This window comes from Myiozetetes cayanensis, unplaced genomic scaffold (genome assembly GCF_022539395.1).
Source record: "Myiozetetes cayanensis isolate MyiCay16 unplaced genomic scaffold, myiCay2020 scf19, whole genome shotgun sequence".
Taxonomy (NCBI): Eukaryota; Metazoa; Chordata; class Aves; order Passeriformes; family Tyrannidae; genus Myiozetetes; species Myiozetetes cayanensis.
The window spans coordinates 5,878,820-5,904,598 of record NW_026087400.1 but is presented as its reverse complement, the minus strand read 5'-3'; the positions used below and the strand labels follow the sequence as shown (position 1 = coordinate 5,904,598).

The 25,779-nt window shown below is 42.1% G+C and overlaps 1 protein-coding gene across 2 annotated transcripts in view; it reads right to left on the bottom strand.

Moving 5' to 3' along the window:
* TAF4 (TATA-box binding protein associated factor 4) overlaps positions 1-25,118 on the bottom strand; it is a 36,573-nt gene extending 11,455 nt beyond the window's left edge. Inside the window, exons 1-6 of one of the 2 annotated variants that reach the window (XM_050313857.1) lie at positions 24,791-25,118; positions 21,734-22,822; positions 4,111-4,277; positions 3,260-3,379; positions 1,484-1,603; positions 622-744 (exon numbers count right to left, since the gene is read on the bottom strand). In XM_050313857.1, the coding sequence (XP_050169814.1) occupies positions 622-744; positions 1,484-1,603; positions 3,260-3,379; positions 4,111-4,277; positions 21,734-22,822; positions 24,791-25,106 (1,935 nt within the window). In that variant the 5' untranslated portion in view covers positions 25,107-25,118. Of the gene's footprint in view, positions 1-621; positions 745-1,483; positions 1,604-3,259; positions 3,380-4,110; positions 4,278-21,733; positions 23,601-24,790 lie in introns of both variants that reach the window. The other variant, XM_050313858.1, reaches the window with a different exon arrangement.
* Between the last annotated feature and the right edge of the window lie 661 nt (positions 25,119-25,779).

Below are 25,779 nucleotides of genomic sequence, written 5' to 3'. Positions count from 1 at the left end.
ACTTTTACAGACATCCAACACCAAAAATAATTAAACATAACAATTTATTGGAAATAAGTGGCTTTATCATCCTTCACTATTTTTAGTTGCCAATAGCTTTATGGTAGTAACTAATTTTACTATAAATTTCTACTAGTAAGACCTACAGACCTCTGGTTATCACATGACATCTGGAAGATGCTCTACCTTACCTTAAAGGTTGCTAACAAGTAGGCTTAGCAATACTAGTACTCATTCTATAAATATTAATTATTTCAAGGTTTTACATTTGAATCATATAACATCGTGATTTCACTTGTGATTTCATACACTCAGCTATTGCACTGCCTGTAGTGTCTTGTCTCAAGTACATAATGAATCTTTTTATTCACCATTTTATCAAAATGTGGAATTTAAAGAGCCACTATTTACATTACAGTTCAATTTAACTCATGTTCTCATGCATGACTATAAGCAGTAATATCTCATTTACAAACTCAATGGAAAATTTATGCATCTATTTCAATTCAGAAGAAGCAAAGTTAATTTATCTCAGATTTTATAAACTCTCTCCCCTGAAAAAAAATAATGCCCTCAGTTCTGAGCCTGAATTTGCCCAGATACTCTTCCAGCTTTTCTTACCAGCAAGTTCTGTACTAATTCTTTCACGTTGGCCACAGTCTCTGAAGACTGTTTTCCAGATGATGCCAGTTTTATTAATGTGGACAGAAAGTTTTTGCATTTCTTCACATTTTCCATAGTTTCCTTAGGAGGAAGAGTAAAAGTGAAACAGTCAGAGAAGTGAAGATAAACACTTTTTTCATATGTGATCTGATCATATACTTTGAGAAATAAAGTTCAAAACTGCAGAGTATTATTTACAGATTTATGTTCCTCAATGATTAAGACATAACCAGACTGAAATTATGATTTTTCTTCATATGTATGTATTGTATATTTTTGTTATCAAAATTTAAGAAAGTATGATTCTTCATGAAATTAGGAAACACCAATGATTTTAATAATGGTACATTGTGTGTGAGAAAATAAGTGTTTTAGCAGGACAACAAATAGCAAAGCTTTTCTTTCACAGTGCATGGATTCTCCCTGTTCTGCAGTCCTGGAAACATGCAGCTTGAACGAATCAGTGTCAGCTTTTTATCCCTTGTCATACTGATTCTAGTCTGCAGCACTGAACAATTCACTGTTCAATAAAATACATCTAATGTGTTTTGAAAAAAAGGAGTGTTTTAAAACTGTTACAGAAATAAAAATTAATACTTTGACACCTATCAAAATTCAAGAGACCTGTATCCACACCTTTTACTTATACAGTTCTATTAAAAGTTTACTTTTTCAACACCAATGGCTCACCGAAGTCCTGAACCCTTACTGCTCTCCACTCTGTATTTACATTTATGTGTGTGTGTGTGTGTATATATATATATATACACACGTGTATATGTGAATACACAAAGAGACCTTAAATTTATCGGTATCTTACTGTGGCAGCAGTGGAGGTGGCCGTTGTTCCTTGCACTGTTCTCTGAGGAGTTCCAGTTTGTACAGCTGTTGCTGTCCCCAACGTGGTTGTTTGTGCAGTACCACCCAGAACAATCTGAGGCTGCAGAGAATACAAACACAAGATTACTCAAAAGATATCAAAAACCTGTTTTCCTGAGCCATCAAAGAGAAAACGAGCTCTGGGACAGTAGAACACCTTTCTCAGCTATAAATAAGTTACTGATGTGAGATCTGTTGCAGTGAACAGAAAGAGCCACCAGATGGCACTAAACACATTCAAAACAGGAATCCCAAAAAGTTGAAAAATTGTGCGATTTTTGGTCACTGAAGAAAATACCATAAGCATATCTTCAGCCACTGTGGTTTAAAAACACAGCTTAAACGAGTGCTGAATTCCTGTGAACGCAATAGCTTTTTCTGCCTGTTTTGTTACATGCCACTTCCAAAGGGAAGAATTTCTAAAAAGGCACTGATGACAAAAGCTCGGATCTTCTCGAGGTCTTTGTGACGAACAATGGGACAAAACACTTTTCTAGTTTTGTAGACAGATCGGCAGCTCAGAGTAGGAACATCACCTCTAAAGAATCACCCTTGTAAACAAGAACTTCTCACGTACTCAGCTCATTCATGGACTTCCAACACAGTCTAATTATTAACAACTCTGGGACAGCAATTCCTATCAAGTTACAGCTGACACTCAGAATTTTAACAAATCATTTGTAAACTCGCTCTTTATATAAAGGTGCACAAGAAAAGAGGCTCCAGTGCTGCCAAAGCTAACTTACACTGGTATTTTGAGAGAAACTAAATGAGACAAGGGTTTCATTTGTCTCATTTTTTTGAAATCAGGATGAACGAAGTCCATGGTGTGCTCATTACAGCACAAAATATGCAGATGGAATGATCTTTATTTTTCTTTGTCCAGTGTAACAGCAGTGCAAATTAAGGGGACTCAGTTAGGTAAATTAAGTCTTAGATCTGGAAAGATCACTGGCATAGGCAAAGGCTCTCTGAGGGAAAAAAGGTTAACTGGATGCATAGCAAAACCTGCATGTTTTAAATTAAAACTCTCTAATCCTGTCTACTCAAAGGATGAAGAAAGCACAATGAGACAGATTAGGCGACAGCAATCATATTGTATCAGTGCTGCCTGGAAGCCATGTGGAGCATTTCACACTCCTGCACTGTTTTTTAAATTCACACCACCATCTCTCAAAAAAACATTTCCAAGCAAGCCCATGATTACCAGAGGCCAGGCTATGAGAGGACAGCCCAGACTGACACCACTGCCTATCCTTCAGTCTCCAGAGGGACACAGACCAAAGAAGAGACTTGTTTGAGAGGCAGAAGGCTTGGGGAAGAAAAGGCTGCCAGAGCAGTTGTCTTTGCAATTGTAAATTTTGCTGCAAAATTCAGGACTGCAGATCCATCATAGGAATAACACCACAGCTCCAAATCCAAAGGGAATTTCCCATCACTTTCTTGAGGCAGAAAACATAAAGGTATTTTATTTTAGTCAGCTCTGTGGTGATACAAATACTAACAGGATACCTCTAAACAGAGATGCATACAGGTATAATATGAAATAATAATACCATAGATATAAAAAATTATACCTGTACATCCAAAATACACATTGAGAGCCACAAATGTTTCAGAAAGGATAATCCAGAAGGCATTTCTTCCCTGCACTTAGCAACTGCATTTCCTGTCTGTCTGGCAGTCTCATTTATACATTGCTTTCCTACACACTCACTTGCACAACCGGGGGACGCTGTAGCGTTGTCGTGGGTTGCACTGTTGTTTGAGCCTGAGACACTTGCTTGATAATAGTAGTTGGTGTCACCTGTCGTGCAATGATGGGTGTTCCTGGAGCCTGGGGAAGAGGAAAAAAAAACCCAAACATATCAGTGCCTGTAGTTAAATATCCTCTACCTTATCTAGTATTTTGTCCCTGGACAGTTAATATTGGTGCAGATCCCAAAGAATGCATCTAAACCACTAGAAAACCGTGAGAAGGAATTTTAGACTCGAACCTAATGCAACTGTCAAAATCTCAGAGTAAATACACCCATATCCACTTTTTTCTTTTAGTCTTACATTTTCTCCGGGGCAAAGAGTTGTACACATCAACCATATGAGGTCTTCTCTGTGTCAAAGTTTTAAACTTAATGAGATTCAGACAGGTACAAATATTTTTGATGAGTAAGAGCCAAGCTGTAACAGAACTAGGAACAAAATGCATCACCTATGCCATGTGGAAAGTAGATTTAGAGTAGATATTAGGAAGAAATTCTTTACTATAAGGGTGGTGAGGCACTGTCCCAGGTTGCCAGAGAGGTGTGGACTCCCCATCCCTGAAAGTGCTCAAGGCCAGGCTGGACAGGGCTTGGAGCAACCTGGTCTAGTGGCAGGGGGGTTGGAACGAGATGAGCTTTAAGGTCCCTTCCAACCCAAACCATTCTATGAATCTATGAAAAGCCTGTATAGCCCCAGTTAGATCTATGGTTTCTTCAATCCCTAAAACCATGCCTTACTTTCTGGAGTATTGTTCACAGGAAGAAAATAAATCTTACACTTTTTAGCCCTACAAATCACTGAACTGACCTGCACTGTCGATATCTGCACTGGGGGTGCACTGGTCGGTGTAGCAGGACGAGGAGTCAGAGTATTCTGAGGCTGAGACTGGGCATGTGCCTGTGCTTGCATCTGTGCCAAGGCTTGTTGGGGGATCATCAGCAACTGCCCGTTCTCACTGCGCACAAGGACCATGCCTGGAAAACAGATACCGGTCAAGCAACACACATCCTCTCCAAACATGAAAGAACATCTTTCTCTGATCTTTTTATCCAAGTTGGATACATATGGAATTAATGCACTGCCGAAGGACTAAGCAACTAACAAAAGAGGTTTAGAATAAAATCAAAATACCTGGCTGCATGATGACATTTTGTGCAGAAAAGCTTAATATCAGAAATACTCCTTCTCTATCTAAATGCTCAGTATATTGTGCATCAGAACACAGTGAGGTATATTTGCCCCAACAAAAAATATTCCATGTGACTCAATGTTAAAATAAGCAACATGTAAAAATCCTACTTGCTCTTTACTAAGAAATTGTTTTATGAAACACACAAATAAAAGAAAATCCTGCCATTAGGCAAGATTCTTGTTAAGAGGGGAAGAAAAATAATCAAGCATAAGCTTTACCATCAACAGGAACACAATTGTCTAAGTTCTAAATTAATTTCCCATAACCAATTCAGTAATGAAAGTGGCTATAAAATCATAATCTCTCTCATGTGCATCAGCAACAGGCTGCACTGTGCCATGTTACACCTCAAAAGGAAAATAAAACGGAGGGGGAAATGAGGCCGTCACTCCCTGCTCAGTCACTCAGATCAATACCCTTAACCCCACTGGGCAGCTGGAGGGAACCAGCTTTTAACAGGCAGATTTTCAGATGAGACTCTCTCTTCCTTGAAGGTGCAAACAGGATCTGGACAATGTGAACTGTTTTCCAAGAGCTCCTTCACTCCTCACGCCTCAGTCAGCCCAGGAGAGCCTCAGGACCTCATCAGCTCTGGAAAAGCCACCTAAGGAAACAAACTGGGCACTCAAAATTAGTTGGCTTTTCTGAGCAACTACAGGAGGAACCTTCACCACGAAAATCAAGAGGCACTACTGAAATCAGAAAGTTTTTCTGAAGTGTTGTTCAGTGAATCAAAAGCCTATACACGCTCCCAACAATATCTGGAGATGTGGTCTATGCCATCTCAGAGCATGACTACTTCAGAAGAGTCAAGCTTTTATTTGCTTTTCTATTCAGATGAAGTGCCAAAATGTTTACAGACAACACCTTAAACAGTTTTCTTGGACTGTTTGAAAGTCAAACTGTAAAAATCCATATACTTATTTCTATAAAAATGAGTTCAAAAGAAAAGCCTTAGTTGATTTGCCCCTAATTTTTTCCATACATTTTCTACATTAACGCTCTTTTAATGAAGCTGAGTCATACAGAGACATTAAACTAGTTTACATCCAAAAGGTGATTTTCCATTGCAATTTATTTAGTGTTTTATTGGTGTTTTAAGTTTTATAAGTGTTAAGGTGGGATCCACAATGTGCTATGGACAAGAGTTACATCTAGAAACAAATATTCTCAAACTGGTTTTCTGTAGGAAAGGAGGAGGAGGGGAAACTTATTTACAGTCTTGCAGACTACAGAAATAAATACTCTTTGTTTAGCTGTCAAGTCCAAAAAAACATTTTCCAAGCCATTCCAAACAGTAATGTATTTTCTCCCATAACTTATGTAAGAAGTATTTTCCTTAAAACAGCAAGGGCACACACCATCACCACAGCTTATGAGAGCCTTAAAAGTCTTAATAGTGAACACAGGGCTTGATCCTGTCAGCTGCTTATTAGAACCATCACTACTTTCTCTCCATCAGCCTCACACTACAAGGAGGGGGCTATTGACAAAAAAACCAGAGAAATTCAACATTTTAAAGACTAAAGAATGACCTACTACTACATCAAGCTCATTCCTGAACAAATAGAACCTGCCATCCTCTTCCAATGTGCAAACAAAATCTTAGGAAATGAACTCACATTGCCCATTTTTGTCATTCCTCATAATAATCAGCTGAAGCAGATAAAACTGAATCAGTGGAAATCTTCAATACTGTTATAACTGAAAACATCAGTACAGTGAAAATCTGATTAGAGGAGCTATTTTCAACATGAAATATTAAAGCTTGTTGGGTACCATTTAGCTTCTAGCAATTGAAAAGGCCCAATGCAACTACCTATGCCTGTGCCTTCATAAGTCCTTAAATGTCACAGAATTATATTGACACCCCATAGAAAACTCTTTTTCTTAAAACTCACCATTTTTGGGATTCCCTAGGATATTCTAAGGTTAATGTAATATACAAATTCTTTAAAGTTATATATTTTTTTCCAGAAGCAACATAAAAGACACTAACTGCAGTTTGGGAAGGGGGGGGATTGTTTTTTAAACTTCTCTCCTAGTGAAATGTGACTAAAATTATTTGAAAGCACCAAGTCAAAAGCCCTCACCTGCATATGAGGAACTTTTATAGCATCAGAGCTCTGTGTTAACTGTTCCTGTCTCCAGCTCAACACACACATCAGGTTCAGGAATGGGTCTGCACCACCTACTAATGCCCTGTGACATCACAACCACCCCTCGGCACGGCAGTCCTGTCAGCTTACTGGTTTTCTCCCCAAAATACGAATGAGAAGGGAGAAAAGAGGGGAAATAACCACAAAACAAAGGTTGGATACCCATAAAGTGCAAGCACAATGTCTGAACAATGAAATATTCTCCCTGAGCTACATGCAAAATTAGAACATGCCTACACATTAACATAGCACAACTGCTCAAACAGACAGCTGAAAAGCACAGTAATGTGAGCTTTAGAAAACATATCAAGAAAGTTCAATTTTTGGCAGCAGACAGATAAAACAATCATTTGTAATTCAAACCCTGACTTTAAGTACTACCCTGCTAGATTTCTAACTATGGGAAGTCTGAACTTTCTGTCGAGTATTAAAGTCATAATAAAAAAGTAACTCATACAAAGCTACATTTGAATAGTTCTTTCATCCCCACTCAAACTTGATACACAGTTATTTTCAACTTGGAGAGTTTCTAACGTGTCATTAACTCAGGGTCTACCCCCGATAAACTCCTGTGCACACATACTGGGCTGTATACAAACATAAAGACAATTACTAATATCTGACTAATCTTGCACTACCTTTAATCATGGTATGATGATATGAGACATTTTACCTGCTTGGAATGTTGGTGTATCAGCGATTTCGGACAAGGTGTAAAAATTCAAATTGTGATGAACTCAGTTACTGAAATTTCTGTGCAGCAATTCACCAGCACTACAGTGTGCAGGCAAGCAAGATTTGACTGAATACATAACACCCCTCAAGCCTTGTTGAGAATTCTTTAAAAAGGGAGGTGGAGCTGCTCTCTCAGCTTCTTTCCCCTCCCAGCCCAACTACAGACTCTTTTCCAACCCAATTAGCTAAAAAAGGAACTCACTAACCCAAAACTACACCCAGGTTGGCACTAAGTGGATTTTCAGTGAAGTTCAGAAGGCTTATTGGTGTTAACTTGATTAAGAATTAAAAAGAAAGTCCCACTTACCTCCTCCTTCTAAACAACATCAATGTAGGACTGTAACAGCCCCCTCTCCCCATCCATTATAACTCCAATGCTTAAGGCTTGCAAATGCTGAATGAACCAGGTCAGAACTGACCACCAGGTACTAGTAGATAGACAATATTGTACAAAGTATCTCACTGTTTCAATTAAATTTAGCAACATATTTAAAGTGGGATAAAAAAGGATGAAAAACATCTTTCTGTTTCAAGTTTATCATCCAGGGGTTTGTTCCACAAATGGATAAATTACTGTTTAAGCTCAAAGAGCTAATAAAGATAATTGGAAATGTTCAATTATGAAAAGGTGACAATAAAACTTGTTCATTTTAAATATCTCTCTGCCTTATTTTTCCTAGAAAGTCTGATCACGTGTACTCTAAAATCATATACAATATTAAAAATGCAAATATTCAAGCATTCTTTCCAAGTCTGTCATTAAAAAACTAATTAAAATTAAAATTAATTACCATTTTTGTTAGAAGTCAGAGGCTTAGGAGAATCCTGAAAGAGTCTCATATTTTAGTTTGAATTAAACAATTCATCATGGCTCCAAATGAAGGATTAACAAAACTGAGCTGGATTGCTCCTTATGCCAAAGGGACTTGTGCTCTTGACCAGTACAGTGGTCATCTCATGTGTTCTTGTTGTGGAGATCTTCCCACATCCCTCCTGTTTACCAGAGTGTTTGGAAGGGAAAATGTCATTATTATAGGATGTAGCTGCATGATTCTACAGTGCCATCTTTGCTTCTTGCTTATTTGTGTTTCCATTTGCTATTGGCATTTCCATTTACAAAGTGCTGTGCTTTGGGGGTTTGTTTCTTAGTTGGTGTTTGTTTTTTAATTAATAAAACTTGTGAAATTACGCACTGGAATCAAAAGTGAAGAGCTCTGGCCATAAGACATGTCAGAAAAACACAAACCAGGCTCTTTTCAAACACCTCCCTCTTCCTTACTTCTTTGAAATGTGGCTTGGCTTTGCAAAGACTAAAGAAAAAAAATAACAGAATAATAAAGAAGACTAATAAAGTAGTTTGTAGCCTTTGCAGACCACTCTGATTACCTATGTAATTCCCAAGACATACAGCTTTCTTGCTAGAGAAGCTCTACATCCAAAAGGAGAAAAAAAACCACAGAAGTTTCCTGTTTTGTTACCAGGTTTTGCTGGTACATCTTGATTAATAACATTTATAGGAGCTGGACTTCTCAAGGAGAGAGTTAAAACTTGCTGCAGGTACAGCAGGCACCTTCAGATCAGTGTTCTGAGGAAATCCCCAGTCCAGCAGATTGTCCCCTCTCACGGCCATACCCAGCAGGAGTATCCAGGTGTCAGCTCAGGATAAATGCTCCATGCCTCAGGGACTCCATCCACACCACAGGTGACACACTGAAGAACTTCATCTACAGTTGGCAAGCATCTAACAAGAGGACCACAAAAAAATGTGCCCATGCTTGTCTCATACCAGTGTGCAAGGACAAAACTCCTGCCTATCTGTGAAATACAAACTCTAGACAGGATCCTATCAGATCCCAAGTGACAACATCTCTCTTCCTGATGCAGACACTGAACAGAAGAACAGAAGGTTCAGGCTTACAGATTTTGCTCATTACCCTCAATGTAGCTCATGGTCTAATCCAGAACCTAGACTTTTAATAGGTTGTTTTTTTCAGTAGCTGAGACATGACAGAAGAATTAATGGGTGTATGATTTTGAAAGTGCATGGAGAATATCTTTTTGCAGGAAATTCTCTTCTTAAAAGTAGAAAGGTAACTGAACTTTATTTTCCAAGAAAAAACAGCTGGGGTCAGGTTAGGCAGCAAAGAATCAATACACACACATGCTGGTGTTCAGAAAGAATGTCCAAGCCTGAAAGAATAACTAGAGGATTGATGCTTCCGGTGTAGGAAATCAAAGTCCTTACAAACACCTCTAGAAAAGAAGGTTATTGATCACACAGTCCACTGACATCTGACAAATCTTCAAATCCTAACTAGATTTGCCAGGGAAGTTCACTATAAGGTTATCTATCTCCACGTCAAAGCACTCGGGCCTTAAGCTCTCGAGCGCACACTCATTTGTCGCAAGATGCTGCAAACATTTGACATGGCAGAAAATTCTGACAGTAATCCTAAGTGGGCTGTGCCATATTAGCAGGAGAAAGCTTTATGAGAGTATCCCTATGGAATTGTCAGAAGAGATTCTGTTGCAACAGAACGGAAAGTGAATGTCTGTAAGGTTATGCAAGTTGTTGCCATACACACCACAAAAACCATCTAAAGCAAAGGGGATGAGTCCAGGCTCTTTAGGTCGTTGGACCAGGTAATACTGGGACCATGAGCTTTCAGCAGAAGAGATATATGTCCTTCATTTTCCAGAAAAGGAATGGACAACCTGGTACTGACATCAATGCTGTCCAACAATCCACCATTCCTTCTCTCACAGTAACTGACCCACCTGGAAAAGTTCTAACTCTACGGGAAGGAAGGGTCAGGTAAAGCAGAAAGAACCTATTGAAGTCTGCTGGTCCACTGAAGTTCTATGAAAACCTGAGTAATTAGGGGAATCTTCCCTAACACCAGACCACTTGTAGCACATTTACAATTATTTACACATGTCAAAGAGCAGCATCTGTAAGCAGAACATGTGTAGCAGCTCATGCAGGACAATCTATACACCAGTTCATGAGAAATGGGGATTACAAGTCAAGATGAATAGCACAGAACTGTAAATGGTAACATAGCTGTGGATTAGATGTCACTGAAGACACATTATTTCGCTCTTCATGAGAGGTGTGCACCAGCTGCATTAGATGCTCTGGCTTAAGTTTAGGTGCTTAGAACCTCAGGTGACCTGTGCTGCACAAGAAATCCAGAGAAAGCTTTTACTTGAACTTCCTGGCTGAAGCCTTTGACACCATCAGAGATCCAGGCTCTTGAGTTTCATCAACAAACGTGGTTGTTTCGTGACTTCTATAAAGGCATCTCAGCTCCACAAGATAACAACAGTTATCCCATTGAGACAGAAAAGTCTCCATAGTGCAGGTATCAGGTCCTGCAAACCAGTCAGCACAAAATGAACACTAAGTGTGACTTGAGCTGCTCCAGAAGTGCCTCCCCTGCGCTGGCACAGTGAGGTCAGGCTGTACAAACACGAGTTAGTAGCAGATACGTTCCCTGCTCAGCTGCAGGTCTGCAGGCCATAAAACTGCCAGCAGAGCTAGAGCTGTCCAGCACGCTGGAGCAACCTGAGAGTGTGTACCAGATTCCCTCACAGCTTGTTTCAGAGGAATGGGCACCCCAAAGCCATGAAGCTGAGGCTCTGCAGAGCTGCACTGAGCACACAGTGCACACTGTGCCCACGCGTCTGAAAGGCACCTGCCGTGCTGAAGGTGAGCTACAACTTAGCATGAAAAAACATGCCATGACTGTCAGTTGTTGCTTCAGAGCATCTCTAATACAAAACACTTGGAGTCTCTCCCAACAGGCACTAAATATTACCCATAGTGAAGACTGGCACAGCACAGAGTTTTGGACAAGAACTACAAAAGCACAGCACTCCATTTACTTTTCAGCTCCTGCCACTCTGGAATAAAGTAAAATTCTACCCAGATCCAATGCCTAAAAGTTTTGGTACAGCATCAGTTTACTACAGCGCTCCACTGTTTGCCATCATCCCTTTCTCCACACGCCCAACCTGCACACACAGATCACAACTAATTGTTACGATCTCGGAAATGCTGATTCTTTAACAGCTGATTTATGATTATTGCCAACGTGGGTGAAAGATACATTTGCAAATATCCTCAAGAATCCTGACTGCAGTGCACAGAAGGAGTATTTTGTACAGACCAAGTACACAAGTTCATATTATGAAAAGCTGTCTTTTTTTTCTTACTAAAGAGTCCACAAACAAAAAACTCAACCTCATTTTAAAAGCTTTTGCTTCCTCTTACTATGCAAGAATTCAGTTTCAAATTACAGAACTCAACTGTACTGCCTGAAAGGTGAAGAAGTGAATCATTTGTAAAGCATTGATTCACAACTCTTCTAAGAATATAGTTAAAGGAATAATGTCACGCTGGAGAGTCAAAAAGCCCCTGCATTTAACAGTGATCCCATATGGAAAAAAAATCTTACCTGCTCTGTTTAAAAGGTGTGTAAGAATTGTTCTGGGAAATATATCAATTTATATAGCAACAATTGACAAATGTTTCAACAACAGTGTGATTTGAAACTATTCTGACTTCTCTGGAAAGCTATATTCCTTGAAAGTGTGTTAACATTCCTTTCTAGTCAAGCATACAAAGCCAAAACACCAGAGTGCTCTGTTAAATTGCAACCCAATCATCACACAAATCTGTCTTTAGTCTGATGTAGCAAGAGCTAAGAAAAACACTATCGAGAGCTAAACCAATTGCTTTAATTATTGATCTCCAAGTGATTCAGATTTAGCTCTGTCATTGGTTTCAATATATTTACATCATACAACAATGCAGTTATACCAAAATCGGATGTGGTCTTCAAAAAGGAAGAAACAAAATCGTCACTAATTCTTTTCCTCTGTTATGTTCAATAGGAGATTTTTTAACTCAACTAGTCTTCACTTGTGACAAACAGTTAGTCTAAACCAAGGCATATCAACGTTGGTGTTAAATGGGAATGGCCAATCTACTTTGCATTTACCACAGTCTGCACACACACACACACTTAATGGGGAGTAATGCCTTAAATGCTTTAAATTATTGTTTTCTTCCTTCAAAAAGCAATACCCTACAACAACTAAGTGCATGAAAACCCATAAAAAGTGCATTCCTTTAATTTGTCCCCACCGTGAATTCTCTACTCCGGGTATGCGCCCTTTGTAACTTTAGCAGTGAGAAAACCCTTTGCTGATGCCTCCTTTTCACCCAGGGCTGTGGAGACCTGACACTGCACAATTCCACTGACTGCCAGCTCCCCAGGGCAGCCTCAGTGGAAAGGTTCTCTCCACATCCTCCTCTGGGATTTCATGCCTCTCTCACTGCCCATACAGAAGTTATTCTGCTTTGAGAATATGCCAAACCCTACGCCTGCAAGTTCAATACAAACTATCAACGGGGACATGATATTACATGTCATTTGGCTGATAGCAACATTTATTAAATAACTCTGCTTTTTCAGTTAGTCTGCACACAGAAACAGAACTATTTTCACACCTGTAAGCTTGAATTCATAAAGCTTTTAAACAAAATCAGGTCTCGTTTTGATTTTTACCAACCATCAAATGCACAGTCCTGAGTAGTGACTAAGCTTAATGACTGGGTATGACTAACACTTATAAATAATTAGTGCCTTCTCTCCCCCTCCCCCATGGAGGACAGGGAAGGAAAGAAAACCAAATGATACACTGGAAAAAAGGAAGAATGAAAGGAAGTAAGAGGCTGAAGCTCAGGGCATGAACACTTGTATCTTCTCCCAATCCACCCTTAATACCACTGCAAACACAACTGCACGTATGTCTATTAAAAACCAACAACTCCTCACGCCTGTCTATTAACTTCCACACAGTTCAGTCACTCTCAGCCTTCCTGCTCCAGATATCCCCACTGATCCCTCAGCAAACACTGTCCTGGTCACCTCTGTCAACTCTTTTGCCACCAGAGCTGCAATTCCCCAGAGTTACTCCTCTGACTCATGTGAGCACAACTGGTCCCACTCGCCACACCGCCACTTCGGCCGAGTGCACCTGATGTTATTTTGCATTCGGAGAGAGGTTCTCAGTCGAACCCTCCCTTACAGAAATATCTGATTAATAAACTGAAGGAAGATGTGCAGACAACTTACTACAGCCTTGCTGCCCCCTCAAACCATTTCAGAAAGGCTCGAGCACGGCACCACACCTCATTGTTTGGTTTTGTTTATACCCCGGTATCCAGAGCGCACATTTTTCAACTATACTGGTTGTCAGCACAGTCTATCCACCACGTGCTTTATTCTGCACAAAAGCACTGTGATAGCTTTTAACAGTTCAGCTACTCTCAGAAGCGTATATTAATCAAGTTATAATCATAAGTTAGACCACTCTTAGTAGAGAGGCTTACTTGAATCAATAGAAGTCAGAGAACAGTCATGCCAGTCTTGTAAAATAACATTACACACTGCTGCGAGTTTTATGTTACTCATTGTCCAGGTACTGATTACAACACGTTACTGAAAAACTTATTTTAGTAATGCATTTTAAGGAAAAATGCACCAAAAGTTACTCATAATTCATAATTTACAATTCCAATTTATAGAGCTCTGCAATGGAAAAAAGGCACTTAATTTTTATCAATATACTTTTCCAAATCCCACAAAAAAGAGCTTGGTATCCCAGTCAGACCTTGTGCTAAATCCTGTATAAATACATAGCAAAAGCACCACCCCTGGCTACAAGGATTCAAACCTATTTATGCACTTTGCTGAGAATCAACCTTTGATATTCAAGGTGTAACTTTCTGATCATGGTAATGTAAGTACAGAAACTCATATTTTTATTTCTAGCCTTCCAACAGTTACAGACAAATGATTAGCTACATTCATACAGTGCCTTAAGACAGCTCTACTGAGGTTCTGAGCAGATCTCACTGCAGGAACAGGACGCAGGTGTATCAATTCCTTATGATTATCACCTCTTTCTTGACTATTGATAATCTATACCGTTATATAGTGATGACAATCAAGGTTTAGTCCTCATTAAAAGATATTCTACAGTTTAAGAAAATCTTTAAAGGCATAAATAAAGCTTCCAGGACAATTTCATTTTACATTAAATATTATGCTAAAGACACCTGAAGAAAATTACTCCAAGACAGGAGGCTTTGTGGTAAAAAACTGGCTCTCAGTTCCTTGAGATACCCACACCTCCAGAAGACAACCAGCATTTCTGAAAAGAAATTACCACAGAACGGAACTGGGGTAAAAATTTTTAGAGTAAGCTGAGGTAAAACTGTCCTAAAAGGTTTAAAACCACCAACAAGCTCCATTTGTGTGTCCATAGCCTCAATGAAAAGCAAAGCCTCGTCTAATCTGAAATATGAGTGATCACACAGTCTGTACACCCGTTTAATTACAGCCTGGTCTGTGTGCAGTTTTTATGCTTCTCTCAACATCTGAGCTGGATGTTTTGCCACACCAATTTAGTCTTAAAATCTCCAGTGTGAACACAACCCTGTCCTTGTAGAAGCAGCTTAGTGTATTTTACTTCTCTTATGAGGAATCAGATGCAAGAGGGCTGATACAGCAAAAACTGGATTCAGACAAGAAAGCTTTTACAACTTTGAAGAAACCTTTATCAGTACAAATACACAACTTCTCGCACTTAGGCAAGATCTTAATTAGCTTCCAAACAAATTAAAGTTAATGGATTAACAACCTGTAAGAGCACAAAAACAAAGCCTGACCATCCCCATAGTCACCACCTCTGCACAACAACTGTGTGTAACCTGTCAATGGGACAGGGGCATCCCGAGGGTCCGGTCCCAGGAGTGCACCAGGGAACCTTCAGCAACATTCAAGGATCACACAACTCCCTGTAACAGGAGCATCCCTGTGGAGGTGCACGGAGCGTCACAGTTCATAATACACCTGAAATAACTGTTACCTATGACTAAATCTCCTTTCCATCATTGCCTTTGGTGGTTGTATTTTCAAAATTATTTTCTTTGTGCCACTAGATTTTCGAACCTTCTTTCGTGAGAGATAACATTGCCTAATAAAGCTAAACCTGCTAAGTCTTCCAACTAGCAGAAGCCTTTTTTTTTTGACATAAAGCAATAGCATCAAATTCAAGGAGCAGAGTCAGACAGATAAATGGAGTTATAAACATTCATAAAGTTTCAACACAGAGAATAACCTTGACAAGAGTAGCTGTTTTCAGGTAAAAATGCTGATTTTGAGTATGTCTGACAAAAACTGCCTATAGTAACAAAAAGTGTTTAATGTGTAAAGTGACTTCTATGTCCAGTTCCTTCTGAGCAGACTCATTTTTGATCACCTAGTTTTTATGAGAACAGAAAGCGACATTTCCACACACCAGTACCTCCTCTGCTGAAAACCCAGGTAGTTTAAATATCAGTATTTTCAACTGTGTTTTTGAACTAGTTCAAAATTTTTTTAGAGTTCTATTTATAGCCTATTTCCCAAAACAGGGAAGACAAACAATAGTAAGAGTTTTCATACACCAAAACATTTCATTTGAGGAGTTTGTGATACCTACTAATTTGTATCTTATCAGTGTCCAAAATGCATTTTTACTTCAGTTTGCTAACTTTGCTGCAGCATCCTGTGTTAGTAAGGAATTCAAGCCCTAGGCAGCATCCAAATTTGAGGTCCTCAAACCAAGAAGTTGCATTTCATAAGTAACCTGGTGGACTTCAGAGATGGAAAACACACAACTTCTTGCAGAGTGCAAAACAGTTCAAAAGAAATAAATCACTCACTTCTGGTCATTGACCAACAATGTTAATAATAAGCCTAGTGACACCCAAAAAACCCAGAAGATCACAATTTGAAGCATATATAGCCATACAGGCTGTTGGGAACAAGAGTGTTTTCCATAACAGAAGTGAACAATATGTAGTCAAAGTCAGTAGCTTTCACAGCTTAACAGAATCACAATTATATTCCCATTAGATCCCATCACTTAACAAGCCACTCTTATCAGATGTGCAAAACACTGAGACACCCTTTTCAAGAGAGCCAAAAAATCCTACTGCACAGCTCTGAGCCTCAGGTCCTTTGGGGTACAAAGGACCCCAGGATGCAGGATTCCTCAGTTATGGAAGTTGCAACGCGAACAAACACAACTTTCAGCCTGGCGACATATGGCAAATCTGATGTAGCAGATTCCAAATAAAGCAGAATGTTCCTTTTGCTGATGCATGATTTGCACATAAAATCCACCCCTCACCCAGAAGAGTTCTGCAGAGGAGATCCACAGTTATCTTTCAGAAAGGGAGATACCACTTTCCACGCCAAGTGTAGGACTCCCAAGCTCTAGTCTTGGCAAAATATCGATTCCTGCATGGCCTTGGGCAAGTTAGAACTTCTCTAAGTTGCTCTTTCCCCCAGCTCTAAAGCAGAGTTCATACTACTTTATTTACCAACCACACAGGCATGTTGCAAGGATTAAGTTTTGTAAAATGCTTTGAAAATAAAACATCCTATAAGTACTTTAAGGAGCTCCTATTGTCATGGTGCATTACACACATTATTTTTAACAAAATCAAGCCATGCCAACACACTTAACAGGCATAATATTGGCAGCACATGCAACATATAGGGAGACTATAATGAGGATATGTTTGAACTTGCTTACTAGTTAGTGAGAAATAGAAACAACCACATTCCACTACTTCATAGTATTTCTATCATTCCTTTCTGTAATTCTTATATTAGGGAAGTCTGACGATTTCCTCATCTATCCACGTTCTAGTTACTTTGGGCACTTCTGGGGTACATGTTTCAACTACAAAGTAACCCAAGGAATGAGGCACTCAATATAAAAAAGTAACACAAATTGTTTGTTTCTTTCTTCTCAGCTGTCACTTCTCTCCATTTTTTATACACTCTCCTTTGCCCAAGCACCCACCACCCCAACTCCCAACTGAAAGAAATGGAATTACTCCTGCAGGAGTTATTTTCCAGTTGCTCCAGCTCCAAAATTTATGACTGCTCAAGTAAAAAGGACCTGAGCCCATTCTTTCCCATCCTAAATCCACTGTAGCCAAGGCCTAAGTTCAAATCCTTCTTAGATAGTGAACAAAGCTAAAAACTGATCACTTTCTACAAAAGAAGCTCCTGTTAAACACCAAGTGAAGTTTTGAGCCTCCAAGGCCATGAAGGAAACCTTGAGGGTGCATATTCACGTGGTACATCTTCCAGGATCTGCAGATGTACAACGCTCCTCAGAGTACCCTTTGCTTCTGGAAAGCATCAACAGTAAGTTTTAACCACTGGAAACGTTCAGAGCTCCGGAACATTCCACATTAAAGGGGTCCCAGCAGTTTCTCAGTCTAGAAAGGGCCCATCCTGTCCTCAGTAAAGAAATGGCCCATGAGATGCCCTCCAGGAAGAAGGTAACGAAGAAGTCTTGTCTCATTCCCTGTCTTCAGCTACTGGTAGATCCAACTGAGTTTTGGGAAAGTAATAAAGAAGTTTTATTTTTAGATACAAAACAAAACAACTCTGTGACAGCAGTTCTACTACAGCTGCACTACTGCCAGTGGGAACACTGGTCATGATTGCAGAAGTAAAAAAAAAAAAAAAAACCATAAAGACAACCCATCCTATCTGCTATCTTCAAACAGGACTGTCACAGAATTGTATTTATTTAGGAAAAAAAAAGAATTAGCCCTTAGGATCAAGCCACCAGATTTCTGTAAGTACAAACAGTCACTCAGTAGGCACAATAAAACAGGGGAAAGGAGGAAGTGAAAGTTTCTAGATTTCAATTCTACCTAAGCTAATAGAGAAAATTGTCCATAGCCACCTGCACTGTACTGTTCTTACCATAAACCTACAGCACTCACCAATCTGCTCCTTTCTCTAAGCAGGCACCTTAAAAACTTATCATGAGATGCTGGTACATAAAGATCAAGCAGCAGAGTAACAACGCTGCAAAAAGAGAAACCAAATCTTTGAACCCCAAATTGACAGTAGTGCTAAAGTAGGCACAACCTCATAGTGCTGGGTTTGTACTACAGCACTGGTTGGACAAGATGGTATTTTCAAAAGCGATTTTAAAGTACATAAGTTTTGCCATTTTACAAGATGATTCTACTCTGTGTCAGCAATGACCTCTAAACACTTTAAAAACTCATACAATGCAGAAGACAAATTTTAGGGCATAATCCCAGTCATATTTTTCTGCAGACTTTTCTAAGCACCTGTAACAGCTGAACACTGATTTACTGCTTTAACAAATTCACTGATTTTCCTACTTCTTACCATATTACTGTACAAAACACGTTTCACATTACTGAAGTACTCAGAAACAACAAACTTCATTCAATTTATTTTCAGTCACAGTTTCAGTAGATGTTGCATCCTTAAAACAATATTGTATAAAGAGAAACTTCCGTTCCTGCCCCCTACAAATCACCTCACAGTATTTCCACGTCTCTGCTAAGAAGGTATAAATAAGATTATTTTGGGAACATCATTACCCAAATCTGTCCAACTGGACTACACAGTTTCAAACACAGGCTCCTGAAGAAAAGACCAAGTGCAAGAGTCCTCTCTCAAAGATGTCACTAGTGGAAAACCACTACTAATGCATGGATGCTCTCAGTAGTCCAGTTGCTTAGAGAATCAATACACCAAAATCCATCAGGGTCACAACAACTATGGCCCATTGGCTCTTCAAACATCTCCAGTTTGTCAGTTGAGGTTTGTTGCACAATTGCCTTGAATTCATACAAAGCATTATTCTAAAAGTCCTCTGTTTTAAAGACCATTGAATGAGCTTGTTTCCCACACGCTCTTTTTAAGAAAACATTTGAAACCTTGAAAGGTTTCCAGTTTTCAAGGCCCAGGTTAATAACACTTACTGACATTTTATATTCTGCTTTCCATACATGCGACACTAACTGTATTTTGAAGAGCTGGGTAAGAAAATAACCGTAAAACATGTGCTGTTTATTGGCCAAACCTTCCATCAGAACTTTCTTTCTAAGTGTTTGTAATTCTTGGTGTAAAAAGCTGTGTGTGCAGTGTATGATTTCAAGCACTAAGTCTCAGAAACTCTTACTAGCACACATTACTAACTTTTAAAAACAAACTTGTGAATGCAAACGTGATGCATGCAGTAGGTGCACAGCACGCAGGCACTGCAGCTGCAGCTTCATCCTACCAAGCTGCCTCCAAAAATCTGTCTTACGATGCTCCGATTTGAAATACAATTTCAAAAGCACAGCCACCTATTCTCCTTCCACTAGGAATGTACCTGCACTCTGCTAAAGATCTCAGCAGTTGCATTTGGCCAGACTTGCAGAGGTGCTTGGCCCTTGAACCTGGGAGACATTGGTAAGAGTTCAGCATCCACCAATTCTTGAGTGTTTTGAAAGAAATTATTTATATAAAACATTTTCAAAGTTGGCTACTTTGGAAAGTATAACAAACAAGCCAAAGCAATTTAAAAGAAAAATAATCTGTTTCACTAAAAAAAAATAAAAATTCTTTTTCCATATTAAGGCTGTCTTGTCATGCAAGAACCCAATTTCCAATTTCTATGTATCCAGTCACACAACACTTGCTTATTTTAAGTCATGCTTATTCTTTTGAAGTTATAAATATTTCTTAAAGTGTAGGACAAACAAGAAAAGTGCTTAATAAAAACCCAAGTGCTTAGAACTTATATTGTTTTACTTTGATCTATCGAGAACTCTGAAGAAGCAAATTTACAGCCCAATTCTGCTTAAGGACTGGCAATGCTGCTTCTCAGAGTTACTCATTTTAGTACCTTGTGGTAGTCTGAAAACATCAGTCACCTGAAAAAAGGTCCCATTGGTCTCCACAGGAGTATTTTCCCCATAGTCAGGTTTATAATGCAGTATTAACAAAAACGTAGGTATACATGGCAACAGACTGTAAACCTGAACAATCCTTTAATACGCTATGGCAATAAATAAATAAATAAGGATTTTCCAGCCTATCAATTTACAAAGTTCAAATGAAGCACCGGGATTTCAAGATCTGAGTTTTCCTGCTGTTTTTTAAATTAGCAAGATTGTCATCCCATTTACTCATATAGGGAATAATCTTCTATACAAAAAAAAAAAAAAAGAGAAATATTTTTGCCAGTTAAAACTTGGATACCCAGAATGTTTGACAGACTTCATCAAACTACATGGCAGCACATACCACTGATACTATATTACACAAAAAGACAGTGTGTAGTAACACAGTACAGTTCCTGATCTACTTTATGTGACAGGTGCATTGCTCTGAGGTTGGTCAGGAGCTCCAAGAGATGTATTTTTACCAAGACCACTTGAAATAGATGATACACAACCACCACTGACTTCACTCGGTATTCATAGCAAAATTTAATTAGCTGTTCTTTGTACACTGCCCTGAAAACACTGAAGAGTAAGAATACAGCTATTGAATGTATTAGTAGGAAAACAGGAAGCAACATGTAGGTTCACACAAGTATTTTCAGTCAAAAATCAAAGCAGATACAAGTAACAAGCCTGGCTCAAAATAATAGCAAATATATAACCTTAAAATCTCCAAATCTAGGATATTTAAGGAGGGACAGACCAGTTCTCAGCAAAGAAATGCTTCTCATCCTCCTTTTTACTCACCCACTGAGTTCAGGACTAGATTCCTTGTCCAGAGATGCTCATGCACTAAGCACGAGACTAGCTACTACAAACGCTGCAGCCCTAGACACAACAGGGTGAGGTAAGGACATAGGAAGTCTGCCTTCTGTATCAGAATGCCAGTGACTAAAAAGATGATCACAAGCTTCAAATCTGAGAGTTTTTAAGTCAGACTTTGAAGGTATTTAAAGCAAAAAGAAGGTAGTTTTCTCGTGTTGTATCTGCTGCTTCTCTATTCACCAGAGCTCTGTGGTACTGAGGGCACGCAGGGACAGAGAGGGAACTGAGCAGCACGTGAAGGTTATGAGCTACTGACAAAACAGCCTGAAAAGTCAAAATGCCTTTCTTGAAAATGAAATATCAACATTTCATTGCATAACATTTCCTTGTCACACTTCGGCAGTTTGCAGCTTCATCTACACTCACACTGGAACAAAGATACCAGGAAGAATTATTTTCAAATTATTACTGTTGAAAACACTCTCCAGTCACCCGAAGTCATACTCTGAGTAGTGGAATGCTACTATGCTACTACCAAACACCAGATGACTCTCATTGTTACATGTAATGCCTTTTCCACAATTCACAATTAAACACCAAGGAGTCTTACTTGGAACTCTTCCTCCCTGCAAGAAATACACTTCCAAAACAAAACCCCTCAATCCTCTTACTTACCTGGTGGTAACTGAAAGTTCTGAATGTTAGTCAGATTCTGAGGTGGCTGAGGCAAACGAGGTGCTAAAACTGTAGGAGTCAAAGTTGCTCTGATTCCACTGGTAGTTGGTGTTGGAGTCCTCGGCAGAGTTTGTGCCACCGTATTGGCAGTGCCTTTAGCCATTCCTGTGGGGGTGCCAGGAGCCGCAGGAGGTATCCCACCAGGATTGGGAGCAACATTGGAGAGCCCAGTTTGCATAGTTTGCCCAATAATCATGTTACCCCCTGTAGTACTGGGCTGGCCACCAGTAGCCAGCGTCTGCTGTTGGGACACTGCCTGGACTATAGTTTTAGGAGACTCAGATTTGATGACCTGTGTGGCAGGAGCTGCTGGCACAGTGGAACCAGACTGGCTGTTCACCAGCGATGTCTGGAGGGAAACTCCAGATCCCACAGTGGCTGTGGCAACAGCAGGAAAACTCCCCACACTGATGGTTGAATTGATCACAGTATTGCTCCCATTCTGAGTGGCTGCCCCAGCTGCAGCTACCGTGGGTCCTGCTGTGTGGATCGGGGGCCTCACGAGCGTCACTGTGGGCGCCCCGGTCCCGACGCTCGGCGGTGGCTGTGAGGAGATAACTGTGGGCGAGGAGGAAGATGCAGAGGACACAGCAGTGTTAAGGAAAGAAGTCTGGATGACAGTGTTGGAAGCTGAGGGCAAAACAGCATTAACAGCGTTTCCCTTCCCCACGGATCCAGGTCCATTGTTAACGAGAGGGGCAACAGCAGGTGCGGGAGCGGGGTTGGCGGTCACAGGAGTCCCAGAGAAAGCAGCACTTCCTGTGTGGTGAGAGTTCATCACCACGTTACTCCCATTCAAGGTCTGCACTGTTGTGGTCCCAATCTTGCCATTCCTGGTGGACAAGGCAGTTGCCATGGTGCTGATAACCACCGATTTGCCCTGACTGAGGGTCCCTGGAGCAGCAGTGACTTCAGATCCTCCTGCTGCTGCAGTGGTGGTGCTGGTGCTCGTTGTGGTGGCTCCATCCAGAGCTGAAGTCTGGGACCTGGTGTTATGATTAATAACACCCCCCTGCACTCCTCCTGCTCCTGCAAAACAACAACAAGGCATAAACAGAGAGAATGAGCAAGAAGAGAAGACAGAATGTTGTCCCTCATCACCAGGTCTTCTCCATCTCCCAGGCTGCCTGCCTGAAGCCAGGAAAACAGGACAGAGTACAAACTGAACATGATTTTGAAGACATTATCTTGAAGCCTTCAATTTCCAACCAAACTCTGGCAGATTCAATATTAATTGAATACCTTAACCTAAACCTCTACCTTTCACTCTACAGTAAGACAAAACAGGGAAAACAGATTTAATCTGAACCAAGAGAAGGGAGGAAGAAGATCATCTTAGACCTCTTCCCCATTCTAGAGCCTGGTATCACACTTAGCAAAAGGACTGCAACTGCAAGGAGGGGAAAATGGCCATGGAAGACACATAATTGAGACATATTCCCTATATCCAGCACATATTACTCTCTAATCCTGTCATGTCCTACAAAGTAAGTCAATCAGATCAGGAGATTCAACAACAGCAAAATATGAAAAGTGAAAGGAAAGCAAAACATTGGCCTGGCAAGATAAGAAGTACTGCAGGACCTCAAGTAGGTTGCTAGAAGACCCCTTCTCTTTATTACAGAATTTGTTCTTATGGACCTGAAGTTCCCACAGCCAGAGACAGTTAAAAATAAATAAATAAAAAACAAAGCTGGGTTTCAGAAAGAACAAGATGATGTAGCTTCTTGTCCTGAATAATCCTCATGCCCCTTGATGAGGTCTGGTGTTATCACAAGTACAATCACACACAGTCCAGGTCCTGGCCCTAAAGGAGACAGAAATGGGAAAAGAATAGTGACAGAGAGACACTGAGATGCACGTTATAAGGGTCAAGGAGATCCTCCTAGTAGAGCTTAATCAATCATAACAGAGGGTCTGTAGTATCTTCTTACACTTCAGCAAGTAGAAAGCAGGAAAAAAAAGGGGGGGGGAGGGGAGGAACTGCAGAGAGATTCTGGGGAGACATTCCTCCCAATCCCCCTGAAAAAAACAGCTTCCCTCCATTCCCACGTAGTGAGCCCTCAGTCTCAGCCTTCACACTGCCCCCCTACAACCCTCACAGCACGAAAGGGGGAATATTCCCAGGCAGCTCCGGGGGTGGGCGGGTGGGAGAAGGCGCTGTGCAAGGTGGGGTGTTGTGGCCTGAATTCCCCCCCTTGCTGGGACCCGGCGTTGTGACAACCCCCCCTTGAGGGCAGAGGAGGAACGGGAGGTGTTGGATGCCCCCTCCAAGCCCCTGGAACAAGGGAGGGGGTGAGGAAGGGAATATCAAGTCAAGCAGATATTGGGGAGGGAGGGGGGGAATCATTCTGAGGGACTTCCTCCCCTTGAAATCCCCCCTCGCTTCCTCCTCTACAGGAAATAGGTGTCATGATTAATAACACCCCCTTCCACTTCAGCAACAGCGAAGGGGGAGGGGAAGAAGCATTTACACAGACAGCTAAGGCGGCATTATCGAGAGGGAATCCCCCCCATAACCTCCACCCCTGGGAAGGGAAGGGGAGCAGTCACAGGCGGCACGGGAGGCACAGCCATGACCGAGGGGGTGGGCTCTGCCTCCCCTGAGCCCCCGGGATTAACAGAGCCCTTTTACACTCCAGCAACAAGGGCAGGAAAAGCTGAGGGGACCGGCGGAGTCACGGACGGGCACTGCCGGCTCCTTCTGCGGGGCGGCTGCCCCCACACATGATCCAACACCCTCGAGTAAGCACGGGCGAGGAGGGAAAATAAAGGGGAGGGAGCAGAGGCGCGGATACACACCGAGGGGGCATGATGAGGGGAGGCTCTCCCCCGTATGATCGATACCACCCTTTGCACTCCCGCTCCTGCCACAACGAGAAGGAGGAGAGAGGGAAAAGGGGGGAAAGCAGAGAGGGAAGGAGGCAGCGGGAGCTGGGGAGTGGGGGGAGGGGAGGGCTCCTCTCCCTCAGAGCCCCCCACCCCTGCCCACGTTACCTGCTTTTGTGATCTCTGGGGCACTCAGTCCCATCTTGCTGCCGCTGCCGCTCTCTGTTTGGGCATTAGCATTGCCTCCTACTACTACTCCTCCAGGGCTGGGGCTTGGGCTGCTGCTGCTACTGCTGCCGCTCACAACATGGTTCCCCAGCAGCCCCCCAGCGGCCCTCAGGGGCTCCTGCGCCTTGTGGTGCTGGTGGTGGTGGCCGGAGGCCGCCAGCTGGGACTCCAGGGAGCCCACCAGGTCGCTCACCACCTTCTCATCCACCTCCGTGTTCAGGAAAACCTCATCCAGCAGATCCGAGCCCGCCGCCATCTTTTTTTCGGAGGGTTCCTGTGAGCGCTCCCTCCTCCCCCCCCTCCCCTCTCACTCCTCCCTCCTCCCCCGCCCCGCTCGCACCCGCTCCCCCCGCGCACACCGCGCACGCGCGCGCGCCCGGCCCTCACATCACCGGGCCGGCCAGGGATTCCGCCCGCCGCTGATTGGCCGGCGCCCGCGCTATAAAAGGCCGTGCAAATGGCTGCGAACGCTTAGTTGGGAGTCGGGCGGCGGCGGCGGCGGCTCCGCGCGGGCCGCGGGGCGGGCGGGGGCTGCGGCCCTTTCGGGGCGGCCGCGCCGCGGGCGCGGGTTGGCGCGGGGAGCCCGTGCGGAGCGGGGCGGGGGGAGCGGCCGCGGCCGCCCTTTGTCTGCCTCGGCCCAAAATGGCTGCATGTTTTTCCCTGCTGCTCCCTGCGTCCGGGTCTCCCCCGCCGGCGCGAGTCTGAAGGGCGCCCCGCACCTGTGCCAGCTGCGTGTAACTGATCCACCGGCGGGGCGGGCGGGGCGCACGCCCAGACCCGGGCGGGGGCAGCGGGCGAGGAGGAGCCCCTGTGCCTGCCTCCCTCCCTCCCTCCGCCGCTGGCGGGGCGACCCGGGGGCCGCAGCCCCTCGGCGCGGCCGGGCCGCGGGGGCGGGCGCCGGGCGCGGTCTGACTCAGCACGGGCCGGGG